This window comes from Pelmatolapia mariae, linkage group LG15, assembly GCF_036321145.2.
Source record: "Pelmatolapia mariae isolate MD_Pm_ZW linkage group LG15, Pm_UMD_F_2, whole genome shotgun sequence".
NCBI lineage: Eukaryota > Metazoa > Chordata > Actinopteri > Cichliformes > Cichlidae > Pelmatolapia > Pelmatolapia mariae.
In genome coordinates, this window is record NC_086240.1 from 13,850,855 (window position 1) to 13,864,380 (window position 13,526).

The window sequence follows — 13,526 nt, forward strand, 5'->3', positions numbered from 1 at the left end:
GATATATATTACACTACACAAATACACAAAGATTACAGATGGTTATAATGGTTATATATGGTTTAAGTTCAGATGATATATAAAAAATAACAACTCTGTGAAAAGCGAAAGTCGCTGCAGTTGGCTAAAGATTTGATTTGAAAATAAACTTTGAATCAAAATCCTTAAAAAATGTGAAATTATGTCTAATTAGGCTCTTACATTTCAAATCTAATTAAAATCCTAAAATTTTACAATTCTACTAAAATGAACTCTCTGTTCAGCCACAAGTAGGGCAATTGGCGAAGGCTCAGGCGAGTCAGCTAGCAGGAATGTGCACGTGCACAGTGACAGACAGCAACAGCTGAGCAGACCAGAGCAAACAAGTTTCTGCAATGTGACACTCTTCTTTCTTCTGTCTCGATCTTCTCACATTTATCACTGTATTTTAACTGTATAAACACTTGCAACTTGTGCAGCCGAGGCTGACCTTTACTCTTTGTTGTGGGAATAAATGTTAAATATGCAAACCTCGAACTTCTTGAGCTCCTCTTTAGCGACGGTATAGAGAACTCCAGAGGAGTTAGGCAGGGCTGCTGTTTTTTCTGAGGTCTTGAGCCAATCCTCAAACCTGCCGTAATCATCCAGGAACTTCTGCCACAACCTCCAAGTTTCTTCAATCCTGCAGAGAAACAAGTTACAGTATGAGGGAGGTTGAACAAGCTCACTAAATGTTCTGAAATCAGTATATGTCACTGTATTACTTGTATCAGGGGTGATAGCAAATTGTCATGATTCTAAAGCTGATTGAGGGTTTGTTTGAATTTCAACACCAGTGCAGAATCTTGTTGCAAATTAGGCAGAATTTACTGAGGATGCACTGACTTGAGCCTCCTCTCCATGGACATGGCGCAGATGTTCCTCCAGCGTCGGTCCAGCCCTCTGGTGGCCTGCTGGATGGAGTCGCACTCCGTCTCAGTCGAGCAGGCATCGCAGTCGTGCAGCAGGACTTCGCACAGGTTCAACACCGATGCCACGCCTGTGCTGTGTTTCTCTATGTCCCTTTGCAGCTCCTGGAGAACATTCAGAATAATTACTTGATTTTCAGGACCCATCTCATAAAGTTTTCTGAGAGAAAGCAAGCTCCTCTGGCACGATAAATTCATTCAGATAAGAATCAGCCCTCCTGGCAAACTACAGTAAATCCATGTGTAAGCTAACTACGTCTCTGGAAGAGGAACGAGGTTAGTGGGGTCCCAGAATCCAGACCAGATTTAGAGAAGCGTCTTGGCAGGAGGAAGTCTATTGACACCTACAGAGCACTGAACGTAAACAAACAGCTAGAGTCATGCTTTGATTTCCTCATGTGCTTCTATGTCATTTTCCACCAACTCGCTTTGAGTCATACAGTCCTGCTATAATTAAGTCTTTGCAGAAAAAGACACAGATTATAAATATCTGCTTCTATGTGTTGTACTGTAGGTTTGTAAGACCAATGCCTACCACATGCTGGCCAAGTTCTGCAAATTCAAACAAAGGATGAACGCTTGTTTTCTTTATTCTGTTTTTTTATTACCTATAAGGCCCGTGAACACATCAGTAAATTAGCCTAGGAAAAGTTGTGTGTGTGTGTCTGGTTCCCACCTGCTGTTGGTTGAGCTTCCTCTGAATCTCCTGGTCATCACAGGTGTCGTAGACGATGGGCTTGGACAGCTCGGTCTCAATGTGAGCGAGCCATGACCGAAGGCTGCTCATGTTTTTATCCAACTGCTGTACCGCCACCAGGGTTTCCCTCAGCTTCTTCACCCTGGAACAAAGTCAGAGAAGAACTCAGTGTCAGTACTGGCACGACTGTAAACTGTAAATAAGGGAAATCTGACGGTTTGCTCAGGTGGGTGACAGCATATAATATAAATAATTTAAAAAATAGAATATAAAGGAATACGGTGGTAAATTACATAAGCAGGCTTTAAAGAAGGAACTAACCAACCTTAGCGTAACAGACTAAATCGAGTGTTATTTCACATCTGAGCAGATTCGAATCCCATATGACAGCTGGGGACCATTTTGGATCTGTAAATTCCAGAGATTTTCAAACACTGACCCTTTGCAATCTATAAAACGTGCTGTATATTAGGTGGCATCCAACTACAAGTTTTGTTCAGCAAGTGCAACATTCAGCGCCTCGCCCTGCAAAGCAATGCAACCCCGTCTGTATGTCACCACACGGACGCAGTAAGAACGAAGGCTGCAGCCGCTCTTTGTTGCATAAACATACCGAGGCCCATAATGCTCTAAAAATAGACGCATTTAGCAAGTCTCCTCCACCTCATATAAAGTCCATTACTACACGACTGGCTGCACTGGGGTATGCAACCTGCAGCTGGATTTTGCTTTGCATGGGGTGCTGCATGATATCAGTTGCACACCACATCTCCACTTCCTAAACCTACTGCCACACAACACTTGAAATACTGTAGGATAAAACAGCTTGACTTTTTACATCACAGGGAAATAAAGTGAAAAGCTTTACAAGTAATCCTCATCAAGGACAGACTGCAAATAATTCAAATAGGTAAACATTTGTTTAACTTGCTTTTTGTACATGTTTGCACAGCTTCACTGCATCCGTTCAGGCCAGATAAGATGTGAGCCAACAAATGATGCTGCTCTCACATGAACACCAACACACAACTGTCTTTTTGTTTTTAGCCTCCTCCTGAAAAATACCAACTAGCTAAGACTTAAAAAATATTATAGCACAAATTAAACCAGATGTGCACTCATGAAGCTGAAATACTTGGGGCAACAAAAACCTCTATATTAGGCACTAATGACCTAATTAAAGTATTATTTATATGCACTTCTACAAACGGTAGCAGGAGTATGTTAAAAATGCAACATAATGCATATGATTTACAAGAGAAAACAACACTTTTGAAAAAAAATATAAATATAAAATATAAATTGTAATATAAATTCTTAAGGTCATCCTGCCTGCTGACATCGCAGTCGCAATCCGGCAAATCCTCCTCGCTCGCGCATCCTTCCATATTATCCGTACCCAAATCCAAAACCATGGGGGTGCGGGATTCCTAAAGACAATCTTAACCTTAGGAAGTGTCAGTCCGAAAACTCTGTTTCGTCTCTGAGCAGCACATGGGACTTTCTCTCAACTCTGTGTGCACAGAGTGGGAGGGCCAGCAGGTAGTGGCAGGGTGGCACAACTGTGACTTATCAACTGTTGCTCTCCAAGGTTAAAAAAAGAGAAGCTCCAACAGACGTGTGTGTGTGTGTGCTCAAGTGCGAGTGGAGTGACAAGTGCTGCTGTTTCTAAAAAGAGACTTATAGTCAGAGGCATGTGCTGCAGAGCTGGACTGTGCTGGAATATCAGACACACAGAGGGCGTGTGAACAGCAGTAAGAACTGTAAACTTTGCGCATGTACATGCAGCTCGATGGACAATAGTAATAAAACATGGCTTCCATAGAAAAGACAAAATCCAAAGGCCATGAAAATTTTAACTCACGACACATTCTGCTCAGTCTGTGAGAGGAACAAGCTCACTCTTCATGTTTTGTTTTAGCAAAGGAAGGATATAAGAAACAAAGAGTCTGCAGCTGTCTGTGTGAGGTTAGAAAGAGTTCTCCTTTTCCTCCCTCCCCCAGTACAGTCCCAGAAGGGAACTGCCGGAAGACAGCAGACCGGGGCAGCTAGAGGCAAAGTTTGGGCCAGGTCACTTTCAATTCACTAATCCTACGTTGCTTACAGTTCTAGTTTCAGCGTGCATTTTTTAGTACCTTTCATATCAGCACTAAAACATAGTGGAGGAGTGATGAGGAATGTGACCTCTCTCTCAGCTTCACTAAATGAATGCCCCACTGATACTGGCAAGGAAATTCCTCAGCAGCACTGTGGGAAAATTAATTCCCCACAGGCTCCAGTTCAACTAGTACCTCCTTGTTCCCACTAGGGGCCAGATTTACCACAGCATTAAACTGGGTTTTGGCGTAAAAACTGTACTTTTGGTATTTACACAAAAACACATGACAAGCTTGAGTGAAAGCAATGGGAACTGATCCTGTTGCATGTATTTTTAGGAGTTCCTTTCTTTAGGGGCAAAATATAGGAAGGAGAACATATAAATCATGCAAACTGATTTACTAACATTTGTAACACTTTTGCAATTTACTAATTGCACTGATATTTAAAAAAAAAAAAGCATGTCTTATTTTTTTGCAATTGATATTGAAATGACAACAGCACAACTTCTATAAATCACCCATAAAACTAACCACACCTATGGGTGCTATTTAGGGACTGTACTCACATGCTAGTTTGCCCCATTTAGTAAATCTGGCCTGCTTCTTATCAGCATTAAAAACACATTTAATTCAACATAATGCCCTGGTATTGTCCTGACACTGAAAACTGATTGAACTTTAAGACAGCTTGGGAAACATTTACTACTAACTTTTTGGTTTGGACATGGACCCTTCCTTTCATGTCTCGTACACCCACCTGGCTGCAATGAGATCCAGCAGGTGTTGCCAGCGCTCGCTGACTTTGTTGAGTTTGTGCTGGATTTCCGTCGCCTTGCTGTCTTGGCTGGCCCTGGCCAGACGCTCACCCATAACCTGCAGCTGCTGCTTGTTCTCCTGAGCGACACTGATCTCCTCCTGATAGTCCTGGTGTGTAAACATACATGAGGTTAACACAGTGAGGACTACAGCGGTTCAGTGCTGTAGTTTAGCTGTATTTTAGTAAGTCAAGACTGGCCATTTTGAGACTTCAAAACAAGCCAGACTCAACTCTTTCATTTGTCTGTACTCGATACTTCTGTATCAAAGTATACTCTTCAGTAGTTTCTTTACAAGTGCATTAGACTGTTTTGAAATTACCTTGCGCAGCTTTTCAATCATCTCATCGATACTGATGTCCCCATTCTGAGAGACTTTGCTCTCCATCTGTGTGAGCCACTCACACAGTTCCTTATTCTTCTCATTGAACACGGCCCACTCATTCAACTTCTCGCTCACCTGCTGCCTGCGCAGGGAAAGCTGAGGGGACACGGGTGGAGACAGGGACAAGAGAAGGGGTGAGAGTGAGAATATGTGACAAAAGCAGTATCAAAAGTGAGCATATCAAGAGAAAGAATATAACTGGTGGAAGATGAATTAAATAGAAATTAATAGGGTTTTAAAAACAGAAACCAGACTGGAGCAAAGTCCTTAAAAAAAGACACAAAAAAATGGCAGACACAACGTGTGTGTTTGCGTGGATGTACCTGGTGGCAGACCTCCTCCCACTGGCGCTGTAGCAGCTGGAGGCGTTCTTGTAGAACTGTGATGTCATCAGCACTCACCACGCCCTCCAAAGAGTCTCTCAGCAGGAATAAGGAAGTAAGGTCATCGGTCCAGCCCTCCACGCTGCTCTCCAGCTCCTGCATCCATGATGACGAGAAATTAAGTAGGAAAAAAGAAGCAAGGCAAGCAGTCCCCACGTTCGAATGCAAAGACAGGAGCGAGCCTGTCGAGAGGGATTTATTCCCTCATGATGAGCACAGCCAGAGTTGGTTAAAGCAGGAAAACCACAGAGCATGCCTGCTGAAGCTGAGCTGCAGCAGCTGCATCCCCCGAAACACTAAGAAAATGCAAAACAGCAAAGTGACAATGAATATTAGAGGAAGGCGCGGTGCCAAATGCTATGATTCAATGTTGGTTTTCTGTAAATCCCTAAAATAACAGCAGCACATCATATTCAATGCAAAAAACAGCTACATTCAAGGCTAACAGCAGATAAGGTAACAGAGGCATCCAACCTTGCATCTCCTCCTCCGTCATTGTGACGGTTTTGCTGTGCTGTAATCATTTGCAGACCCAGAGCATGTCTCCATTATGCAACTCACACACACACAAAAAGGAAGCACGCACACACACACACACACACAGGGATGCTCTCTCTCTGTCTCATGCGCACGCACCCTCCCTCTCGTTCTCTTTCCCCACCCCCTTTCTTCTCAGCTGATTCTATGTGCAGCTACTCACACGGTCCTCCTCCTCCTCCACCTCCTCCCCCGAGGAGCAGCCGAGGACGTGTGATGCATGAAACATGACTGCATACACTATTGGGTGGAGATGAAGTAAAAGAGTGAGCATGAAGTGAATTTTCACCTAAAAATCTGATCACTTATGTTACAGAAAAAAAAGAACAGTAGGGCCTGGGTCAAATTAAAAAAAGTCTTTAAATTAATAAAGGGTCACTTAAAAAAAACAAAAAAAAACAAAAACTAGTTTCGTAAATGACATGTTATGTTTTCACAGGAAAATAAAGCTACCCTGACTACCGCACACAAGGTCACGCAATGAGACAGCAGACTGATAGAAAAGGACGTTTTTTTCTGTTTCTTTTTTTTCCTTTTTTTTGTTCCTGCTCCGTCTGTTTGTCCGTTTATCCCCGCAGATAGATTAAAGAGGTAACGAGAGGACATGCCCGAGTTTGTTGATGTGTGAATGTTTAGACAGAGAGAGAGAGGGGGGATGTGACTGATGAGAAACAGCCAGAAGGATGGAGAGTGGAGAGGATCTACATATCAACACTTTCAGTAAAGCATTAAGCTAAAACAGAAAAATTAAGAATATTTAAAAGAGTGTGTGTGTGTGTGCGAGAAAGAGAGAAAGTATCATATTCTCCTCACCTTGCATCTGATTTGCTCTGAGTGCAGCTCCTCATGGTGGTCAGGCAGAGGCACAGACAGCTTTCTCTTGAAGGCCCTCAGCTTCTCCAAAGACACATCTATGCCCTTCTCACATCGCTCCCAGCTCTATGCAAGCACACGCACAGTAAGAATTAGAGCAGAAAACACCCCCCCTGACACACACACACACACATAACACACACACACCGACTGCAGACCTTCCCATTTACAGGGAAGTTGCTGTGTGTTCTTCTTGCAGCCATAGCAATGGCATCACAAGCAGTAAAATGCAGAATACACAATTACAGACTAACAAGGACACACATCACAAAGCTGAAGTCAGACCACATCACTTACAAATGGCCCACTTAGCTCTGAAGCTCTCAAGTAGCAGCTCGAGAAAGAGTGATACAGCATAAACAGCTCTCTAACAAAAAACAGGGAGGTTCTGCTCCAGAGGACGTGGATTACAGCTATTTTTAGAGACTGAACAGCAGTCCAGTTTAGGATAAAACATTACAGTATTTGGTAAGCAGCGGAGAAAGGCAGCATACCTGAAGCAAGAGTCATGGTAAGAGAAGAGCCAGAGCAAGACTAGAAAAGCTACAGCAGCTGATTAAGAGCAAACCAGGGAAGACAACACAGATCACAGGGGAAAGAGTGCATGACGAAGACCTTCAATGAAAGAGCCAAAACCCCGGATGTGTCTTTTAAACTGCGTCACTTAGTCCCGTTTTAAACAGGGCACTATCACAGCCTCTAAAATCCACCTCGCTGGGTTCAAATCATTACAGCTCACTGCAGTGTCTGCAGTCTGTGTGCGTGCCTGTATGTGTGTGTGTCTGTGTTTGCCCTGGGCTGGCACTTTTTTTTTTTTTTTAAATCTTGGTGCCATTTTGTGGTGCTTGAGCCTGAGTGTGTGAGCAGAGAGGCTCAGCTATTTATATAAGGACAGAAGAGTGCTCCATCTCTGCACTTCGCTTCTTTTCAGGCCTTAAGGTGCAACGCTGCATAATTAATGTGACAACCTGGCTCCACTGTCCTACATGTACAACTGGGCATGCTCAATAAAGGCTCAGATGGGCCAATGCCCTTCAGCACCCTTCACAGCACCTTTCTACACTGGAGTATGTGGGAGACATGGCTTAGCCTACGTACAAGAAAGACTTGATGTTGTAAAAAACTTATTGCTGTAAAATCACTGTAACAACAACACTCAGGAAAACATGAACCAGATGGTGCTAGCAATCATGAGAGCAGGAAAACGAAAGTATACTTTATGAATATTAGTTATTCTCGAAGCTGGCGTCTGACCTTCAGTAAGCCCTGCAGCTGCCTCCTCTGCTGGTCCAGGCGATGGTGGGCATGCCTCCACCTCTCCTGAATCTCCATTAGCTCAGTCTGCAGGGTGGACTCCGCCTTGGCGTCCGCTGACAGCAGCAAACTCCTGCCGGTCTCTATGGTGAGGATGTAGCCTCCTTGCTGCCGCTGAAGCACTCGCTCCCTCAGCTGAAGGAGCAGACATGAGGCAGAGAGTGTTCAGGTTAAGGGTCGAGTTTTGTTATCAGATCAGGATTTTGATGTTTTTAGGTTAATTTAGTGCACAATTAAGCTTTGCAGTTCGAAGAGTGAAAGGCTCAGGGTGGCTATAAAGTTTGTTTTTACAGTCTTTTTTTTACAGATTTCAAAAGAAAATTTAAAAATATCAGTACAAAGTTAGTATAAAAGGCAAAAGAGGAGATTTTAGTAATAAGGCTGTAAATGTCTTGCTGAAGGTTACCTGTATCTGATCCAGCAGGTTTCTGGCCTGCTGCAGAGCCACTGTTTCTCCTGGCTGATGCACATCTGGATCACGGGTCACTTCCTGTAGCCATCGGAGCAGCTTCTCTGCCATCTCCCGGTAGTTCTGCCACTGCCGAACCAGACTATCGATGATGCCTCGTCGCTGTTGTGCCCGCCTCACCACACCTTGCCACTGATTGCTCAGCAAAGCCAATTTCACACTGAAGTCGTAACTGTTAGCGTGGCAAGAGAAAGAAAAGCGTGTTAGCATCCCTCTAGCCTTAATTTCCCTGAAACTCCTAAAGAGATTTAGCAATTGTCTGCGTGCTTTTACCTCTTATCAACTTGTCCTTGGTCCAACAAGCGATGTCCGTCACTTATGATGGAGTAAAGAATCTGCTGTCTGCTGAACATTTCTGCCTGGAACAACTGCACATGCACACATATGAATCAATAAAATACTGCACGCAATCAAAGAAAACGCTAAACAGCGTAGCAGCAATCCTTTAATGTCACACAAATGAGCTGATATATACAGACACACACTGACCTCATGGTCTCTCTGTTGTTCCAGCAGACTCTGGTAGTTGCCTGAGATCTCAGCACCTAGCTTCTTCTCAGTCTGAGTCAGGAAATCCATCCAGGCCTCACACTTCTCAAGGAAACTCTGCTGCTGGAGCAACACCGACTGCAGTTTACTGGAGACGAATAGAGCCCTCATTAGAGACATTTACATCACCACAAAGAAGATCACTATAGCACTGTGTAGTCACAATTTCACATGTTTCTACTATTAAATTCATCAACCTTTTACAGTTTTCTATTGATTTTTTATGATCTGGCAGGTTGTAATCTAGCATAAGTGAAGGATACATCTCCATCAGTGTCAGTGTAGCATCTTTTCCTTTTTATCAGCTTCTTTATTAAAAGTTTATGACTTTTGGGACCTTTTGTTCCATAAATCAACATTATTATGGATTTCAGATGTTTTTCAGGTCAGACACTTATTTAATAATGACTAAGTGACTATTTAAAGACTTAAATAAACACTTAATAAATGACTAACTGTGAAGTCAGACAGTATAAACATCTCAAGGTCAACAGTCTGAATAAAAAGACTTCGCCCATGTTTGTTAGGTCCCCTTCAAACATGCACTCCTTTCGATAATATGACTTTGTTTGAACTGGTTGGCGTCATGTCTAAATGCTCGCTCTGGTCACTTCTGAGAGCAAACTCATCAGGCTGGTTCTACATTTACAGATCACTTTAAACAGCATGCACATGTCACATGTCTCAGAATGCCCAGAATGCAATAACATGAGAAAAAACACTCTAGTATACTTGTATCCGTCTGCCATGCTGTAAGAATGAAGTTCTGACCCCTTGTATTTTATGCCCAGTGGCAAATGTTTTGTATGTATCAGAGCTCATATCAAAGAAGAATGAACCTAAAAAGACAAATGCCAGAATGCTTTCAGTAACACTGATGAGCTCAGCCATGTTAGGGGTTTCCCACTGAAGTTGTACTGTATAAAAAAGGATCCCCCACAGCAGGTAGTTTTATGTGTTTGATTTGGCAGAGGTTTACATTGGAGTCCCTTCCTGAGACAACCAAAGGGGGATTTTTGGTACCTGAACCTCTCGGTGAGGTGAGCAGAGTGAGTGGCCCAGGCTCTGTTGAGACTTTGAAGCCGTTTAATGTCTCTGTCACTGACTGGTATTCTGTACACCATCTCGTTAACACGTTCCAAGTCTGGGGATAGACTGCTCAGCTTCAACAGGTGACCCTGGAAAAGTATTATGTAAGTTAGAGGACATGTGACATATAAAAATATAATGTTAAATAACACATAAAAAACAAATCTTCTAATGTGGACCATTCTTAATACCTTGAGTTTTTCTATACGCGTCTGGACCACATTAAGGTCGGGTGAACCCACTGGGTCCGACTCCTTCAACACTTCCTCAGCCTCCTCAGCCATGGAGATCAGTTTGTCTAGCTGCTCTCTGAAAACCCCACACGTCACAGATCCAGACTAGAGACAGACAGGTGATACCATGTAAATACAAACTCAATGGATTACCAATCGCATACCTTTCTTTAAGGTTTCTTTTTCTTCTAGTTCCCACAACCCTACCTGCAATACATCCTGTTGCCTGTGCAGGGCGTGCTCTAGTGCTGCTAGGCGATGCGTGAGCGACAAATGGTCGGACTGAAGGGATGCCGCAGAGGAGGAGTCGACTTGGCTCCTCAGTTGTTCTCCCAGTGCTTGCAGCTGCTGGAGGGACTGCTGCACCGCGTCTTGGTCACAAAGGCAATCCTGCAATAATATTTTCAGAAAGAGAAAAAGAGGCTAGGAATCACTGAATGCCTGCGCACACACATCAGGCATACAAGAATTTATAACCAAAACTGGTAATTTCCCAAATGTGTTGGGTTTTTATTTGTGGTATTTGGAAGGGTTGCAATTTTTTGTAAACTAAAGTATCATTTGCCACTGACTACAACAAGTTTGAGTGAGCAATAAAAGTGAAGAAACTCTTAAACAGAGCGTAAGCAGCTCTGAATTCTTAACTTTGTCTGGCAGTGGTTTGCATCAGTGATCCGCAGTAAAAAATAAAAACAGTCGGCTTACAGTATTAAGACTGTGTGACTCTAGACATGCCCCAGTACGGTCCTGCAAACCCAGCATGACACCGGGGGGGACCCCTGTAGTGTAAATCAGGGGCCTGTCTTTCCCTTTGCAGTCTCATTTGAAAAGGCTTTTGTTAGTCGTGTCATGAATCTACATTCAAGCGGACAAAAAGACAGGGTGGTATTCTGCAGTGCGGATAGAAGCTTTGTGAGCCGTCACAGTGAGCTGACAAGCAGTTTAGGAGCTTATTCCCAAATTCCTCAGAAAGGAGATTGAGGGATAGCAGGAGGAATCCTCTGATATATTCTAAGCCACAGAAAATGTGGATGCAGTAATAACCTAATGATAAGCTCAGGCATCGGACAATAACTACAGAAGAGAATGTTTAACATGTCGTGCTCCAGTGTCTCATCTCTGCTTACATTGCAGTCCTTAATCCAGGCACTGCTTTCTTCTTCAGTTATCTCCCTGTCAGTGGCGCTCCTCAGAAGTCGATCAGCACGTTCTTCCTGTTTGTGGACTGCAGTCACGCACTGGCTGTACAGTGACCTGTAGCGCTGCCACAGTCCGAGCAAGGACTTACTGGTCCTTAGCTGCTCTGAGATCTGCTCTAGCAGAAGATTCCACCTGAGGGAGAAAATCTAGTTACATACTGAAATCAACTCAGGGTGCAGTTGATATTTAAGACTGAAGTCACTCAGAGATGAGTTGTTTGTTATGATTACCTGATGTTGACATCCCGGAGAGCTTTGTTGAGCGTTTCCGCCACCGACGGGTGGCACTCCGTTAGCAGCTGATGAGTTACGGAGCCAAACTTCCTCAAACTACTTTCCTGTTTATCCATCTCCTCCTGAAGGCTCTAAATGGCACAGGTACCCACAATGAATAAAAACTAGCCACAAATAACAGCGTGCAGCTTATTTTCTGCACTTCTCACCTCTAGACTCTCCACCTGCTGCTGCACGGCCTCCAGAGACCCATTAAGGAGACGCAGCCTGGACACAGAATAACGCCCCTCCATCAGGTAGCCATTTATCTCCTCTGAAGCTCGCCGGTACAACGTCCACTGCTCCAGCACCGACCGCAGGCTCACTTTCATCTGACTTATCTGATAGGAAAAGTGGGAGACGAAATACGTAAGTGTGGGAAAATTCAGAAACCATCTAAAAGTGACATCAGAGATGTGAGAATCTCACCATGTGGTCCAAATGAGCCCAGGACTGGTTTAGTCCTTTAAGAGTTTCCTTTACAACACAGCAAGCTGCGCCTTTCTTATCCTGGATGAGAGCATTTCCTCGTTCCTCTGCTTTCTCTAGATCCTTCTCTTTTTCCTTCACTAATTCTTCCAACTCCTGTGAAAACAACTTTATTTATTTTAAGCTCCTTATTTAAAAAAAACAAAACAAAAAACAAACAGATTTTTGTGTGAGTGTGGCCCTACCTGACAGTCTTTGAGTGCACTCTGCACCGATGCTACATCCTCTATCCTCTGTCTCTTCTTCAATTTCTCCTCCTGTACTGTGAGCCAGGTTTTCAGCACCTGAACTCCATTTTCATGCTCCAACCAACCTTCCACAAGTCCTTCTAAAAGCTGAATCTAAAATACAGAACATTGTGGAATGGTTAAGTGACTCAAAAATGGCGAAGAGCAGCTTTTAAGTACACTTTGAGGGCTACCTTTTCTGCAATGAGCCCCTGCAGTATCTGCCATCTTCTGTTCATAGCTCCTAGCTTCTCAGCAAAGTCCGTTTTGTCACTGCGCTTTCCCTCCACATCCTGACTGCTGATCTGCAGCACTGACTGGTTTACAAAGTCCACAGTCAGCTGCTTACATGTCAGATCTATACGAAAGCCCTGTGAAATTAAGAAGACGCATCATGAGACAGATGATGGGGAGCAAAAATATCAATCCAAGGACCGGTGGCATGAAAACCTTTGTACCTTATACTTCTGCAAGTAGTCCTGTACCACCGCTGAGCCCACAGCTGCCATGATCTTGTCCTGATCTTCCTCTATGATGTTCTCCATGAGCGAGATCCAGCTCATCAGCTCTGTGATGGCATGCCGTGATGCTAGCTTCTCCATCTGCAGCTGAGGGAAGGAGGAAGAAGAAAAGTAATTAGAGATGTCCAAAAAGTTATGATAAATATTGACTTTGTAACAGCTGCTTTTCCTATACCTGGTGGAGCTTCTCTTGTACTACAGGGATACGAGTCAGCAGCTCAGCCCACTGAGTGTCGACTTGGCCCAGCGCTGTCCTCAGGCCAGCCGTGTCCACCCTTTTTAGTCTCAGAAGCTGGTTACCTGTGCTCAGCACTGACGAGCGCAAAGACGACTTAGCGTCCACCTCTTTGGAAAACTCCTACAAGAAAGAGAAAAACAGGAGCTGGATTTCACACTTACATTCGTTAACTTTACGTCATTAATAGGT

At 43.7% G+C, this 13,526-nt stretch overlaps 1 protein-coding gene across 8 annotated transcripts in view; it reads right to left on the minus strand.

Annotated features, from left to right (window-relative positions):
* The window catches only part of syne1a (spectrin repeat containing, nuclear envelope 1a), a 134,586-nt gene that overhangs the window by 8,752 nt on the left and 112,308 nt on the right, over positions 1–13,526 (minus strand). For 7 of the 8 annotated variants that reach the window (XM_063496078.1, XM_063496080.1, XM_063496079.1 and 4 more), the window contains 22 exons: positions 13,275–13,457; positions 13,037–13,186; positions 12,773–12,949; positions 12,537–12,692; positions 12,292–12,447; positions 12,033–12,203; positions 11,821–11,954; positions 11,518–11,722; positions 10,598–10,780; positions 10,349–10,495; positions 10,092–10,246; positions 9,009–9,156; positions 8,793–8,887; positions 8,457–8,691; positions 7,991–8,185; positions 6,677–6,802; positions 5,267–5,422; positions 4,881–5,039; positions 4,501–4,667; positions 1,624–1,786; positions 865–1,052; positions 511–661 (listed from right to left, as the gene is read on the minus strand). In XM_063496078.1, the coding sequence (XP_063352148.1) occupies positions 511–661; positions 865–1,052; positions 1,624–1,786; positions 4,501–4,667; positions 4,881–5,039; positions 5,267–5,422; positions 6,677–6,802; positions 7,991–8,185; positions 8,457–8,691; positions 8,793–8,887; positions 9,009–9,156; positions 10,092–10,246; positions 10,349–10,495; positions 10,598–10,780; positions 11,518–11,722; positions 11,821–11,954; positions 12,033–12,203; positions 12,292–12,447; positions 12,537–12,692; positions 12,773–12,949; positions 13,037–13,186; positions 13,275–13,457 (3,600 nt within the window). Of the gene's footprint in view, positions 1–510; positions 662–864; positions 1,053–1,623; positions 1,787–4,500; positions 4,668–4,880; positions 5,040–5,266; positions 5,423–5,800; positions 5,901–6,676; positions 6,803–7,990; positions 8,186–8,456; positions 8,692–8,792; positions 8,888–9,008; positions 9,157–10,091; positions 10,247–10,348; positions 10,496–10,597; positions 10,781–11,517; positions 11,723–11,820; positions 11,955–12,032; positions 12,204–12,291; positions 12,448–12,536; positions 12,693–12,772; positions 12,950–13,036; positions 13,187–13,274; positions 13,458–13,526 lie in introns of those variants that run through there. The other variant, XM_063496085.1, reaches the window with a different exon arrangement.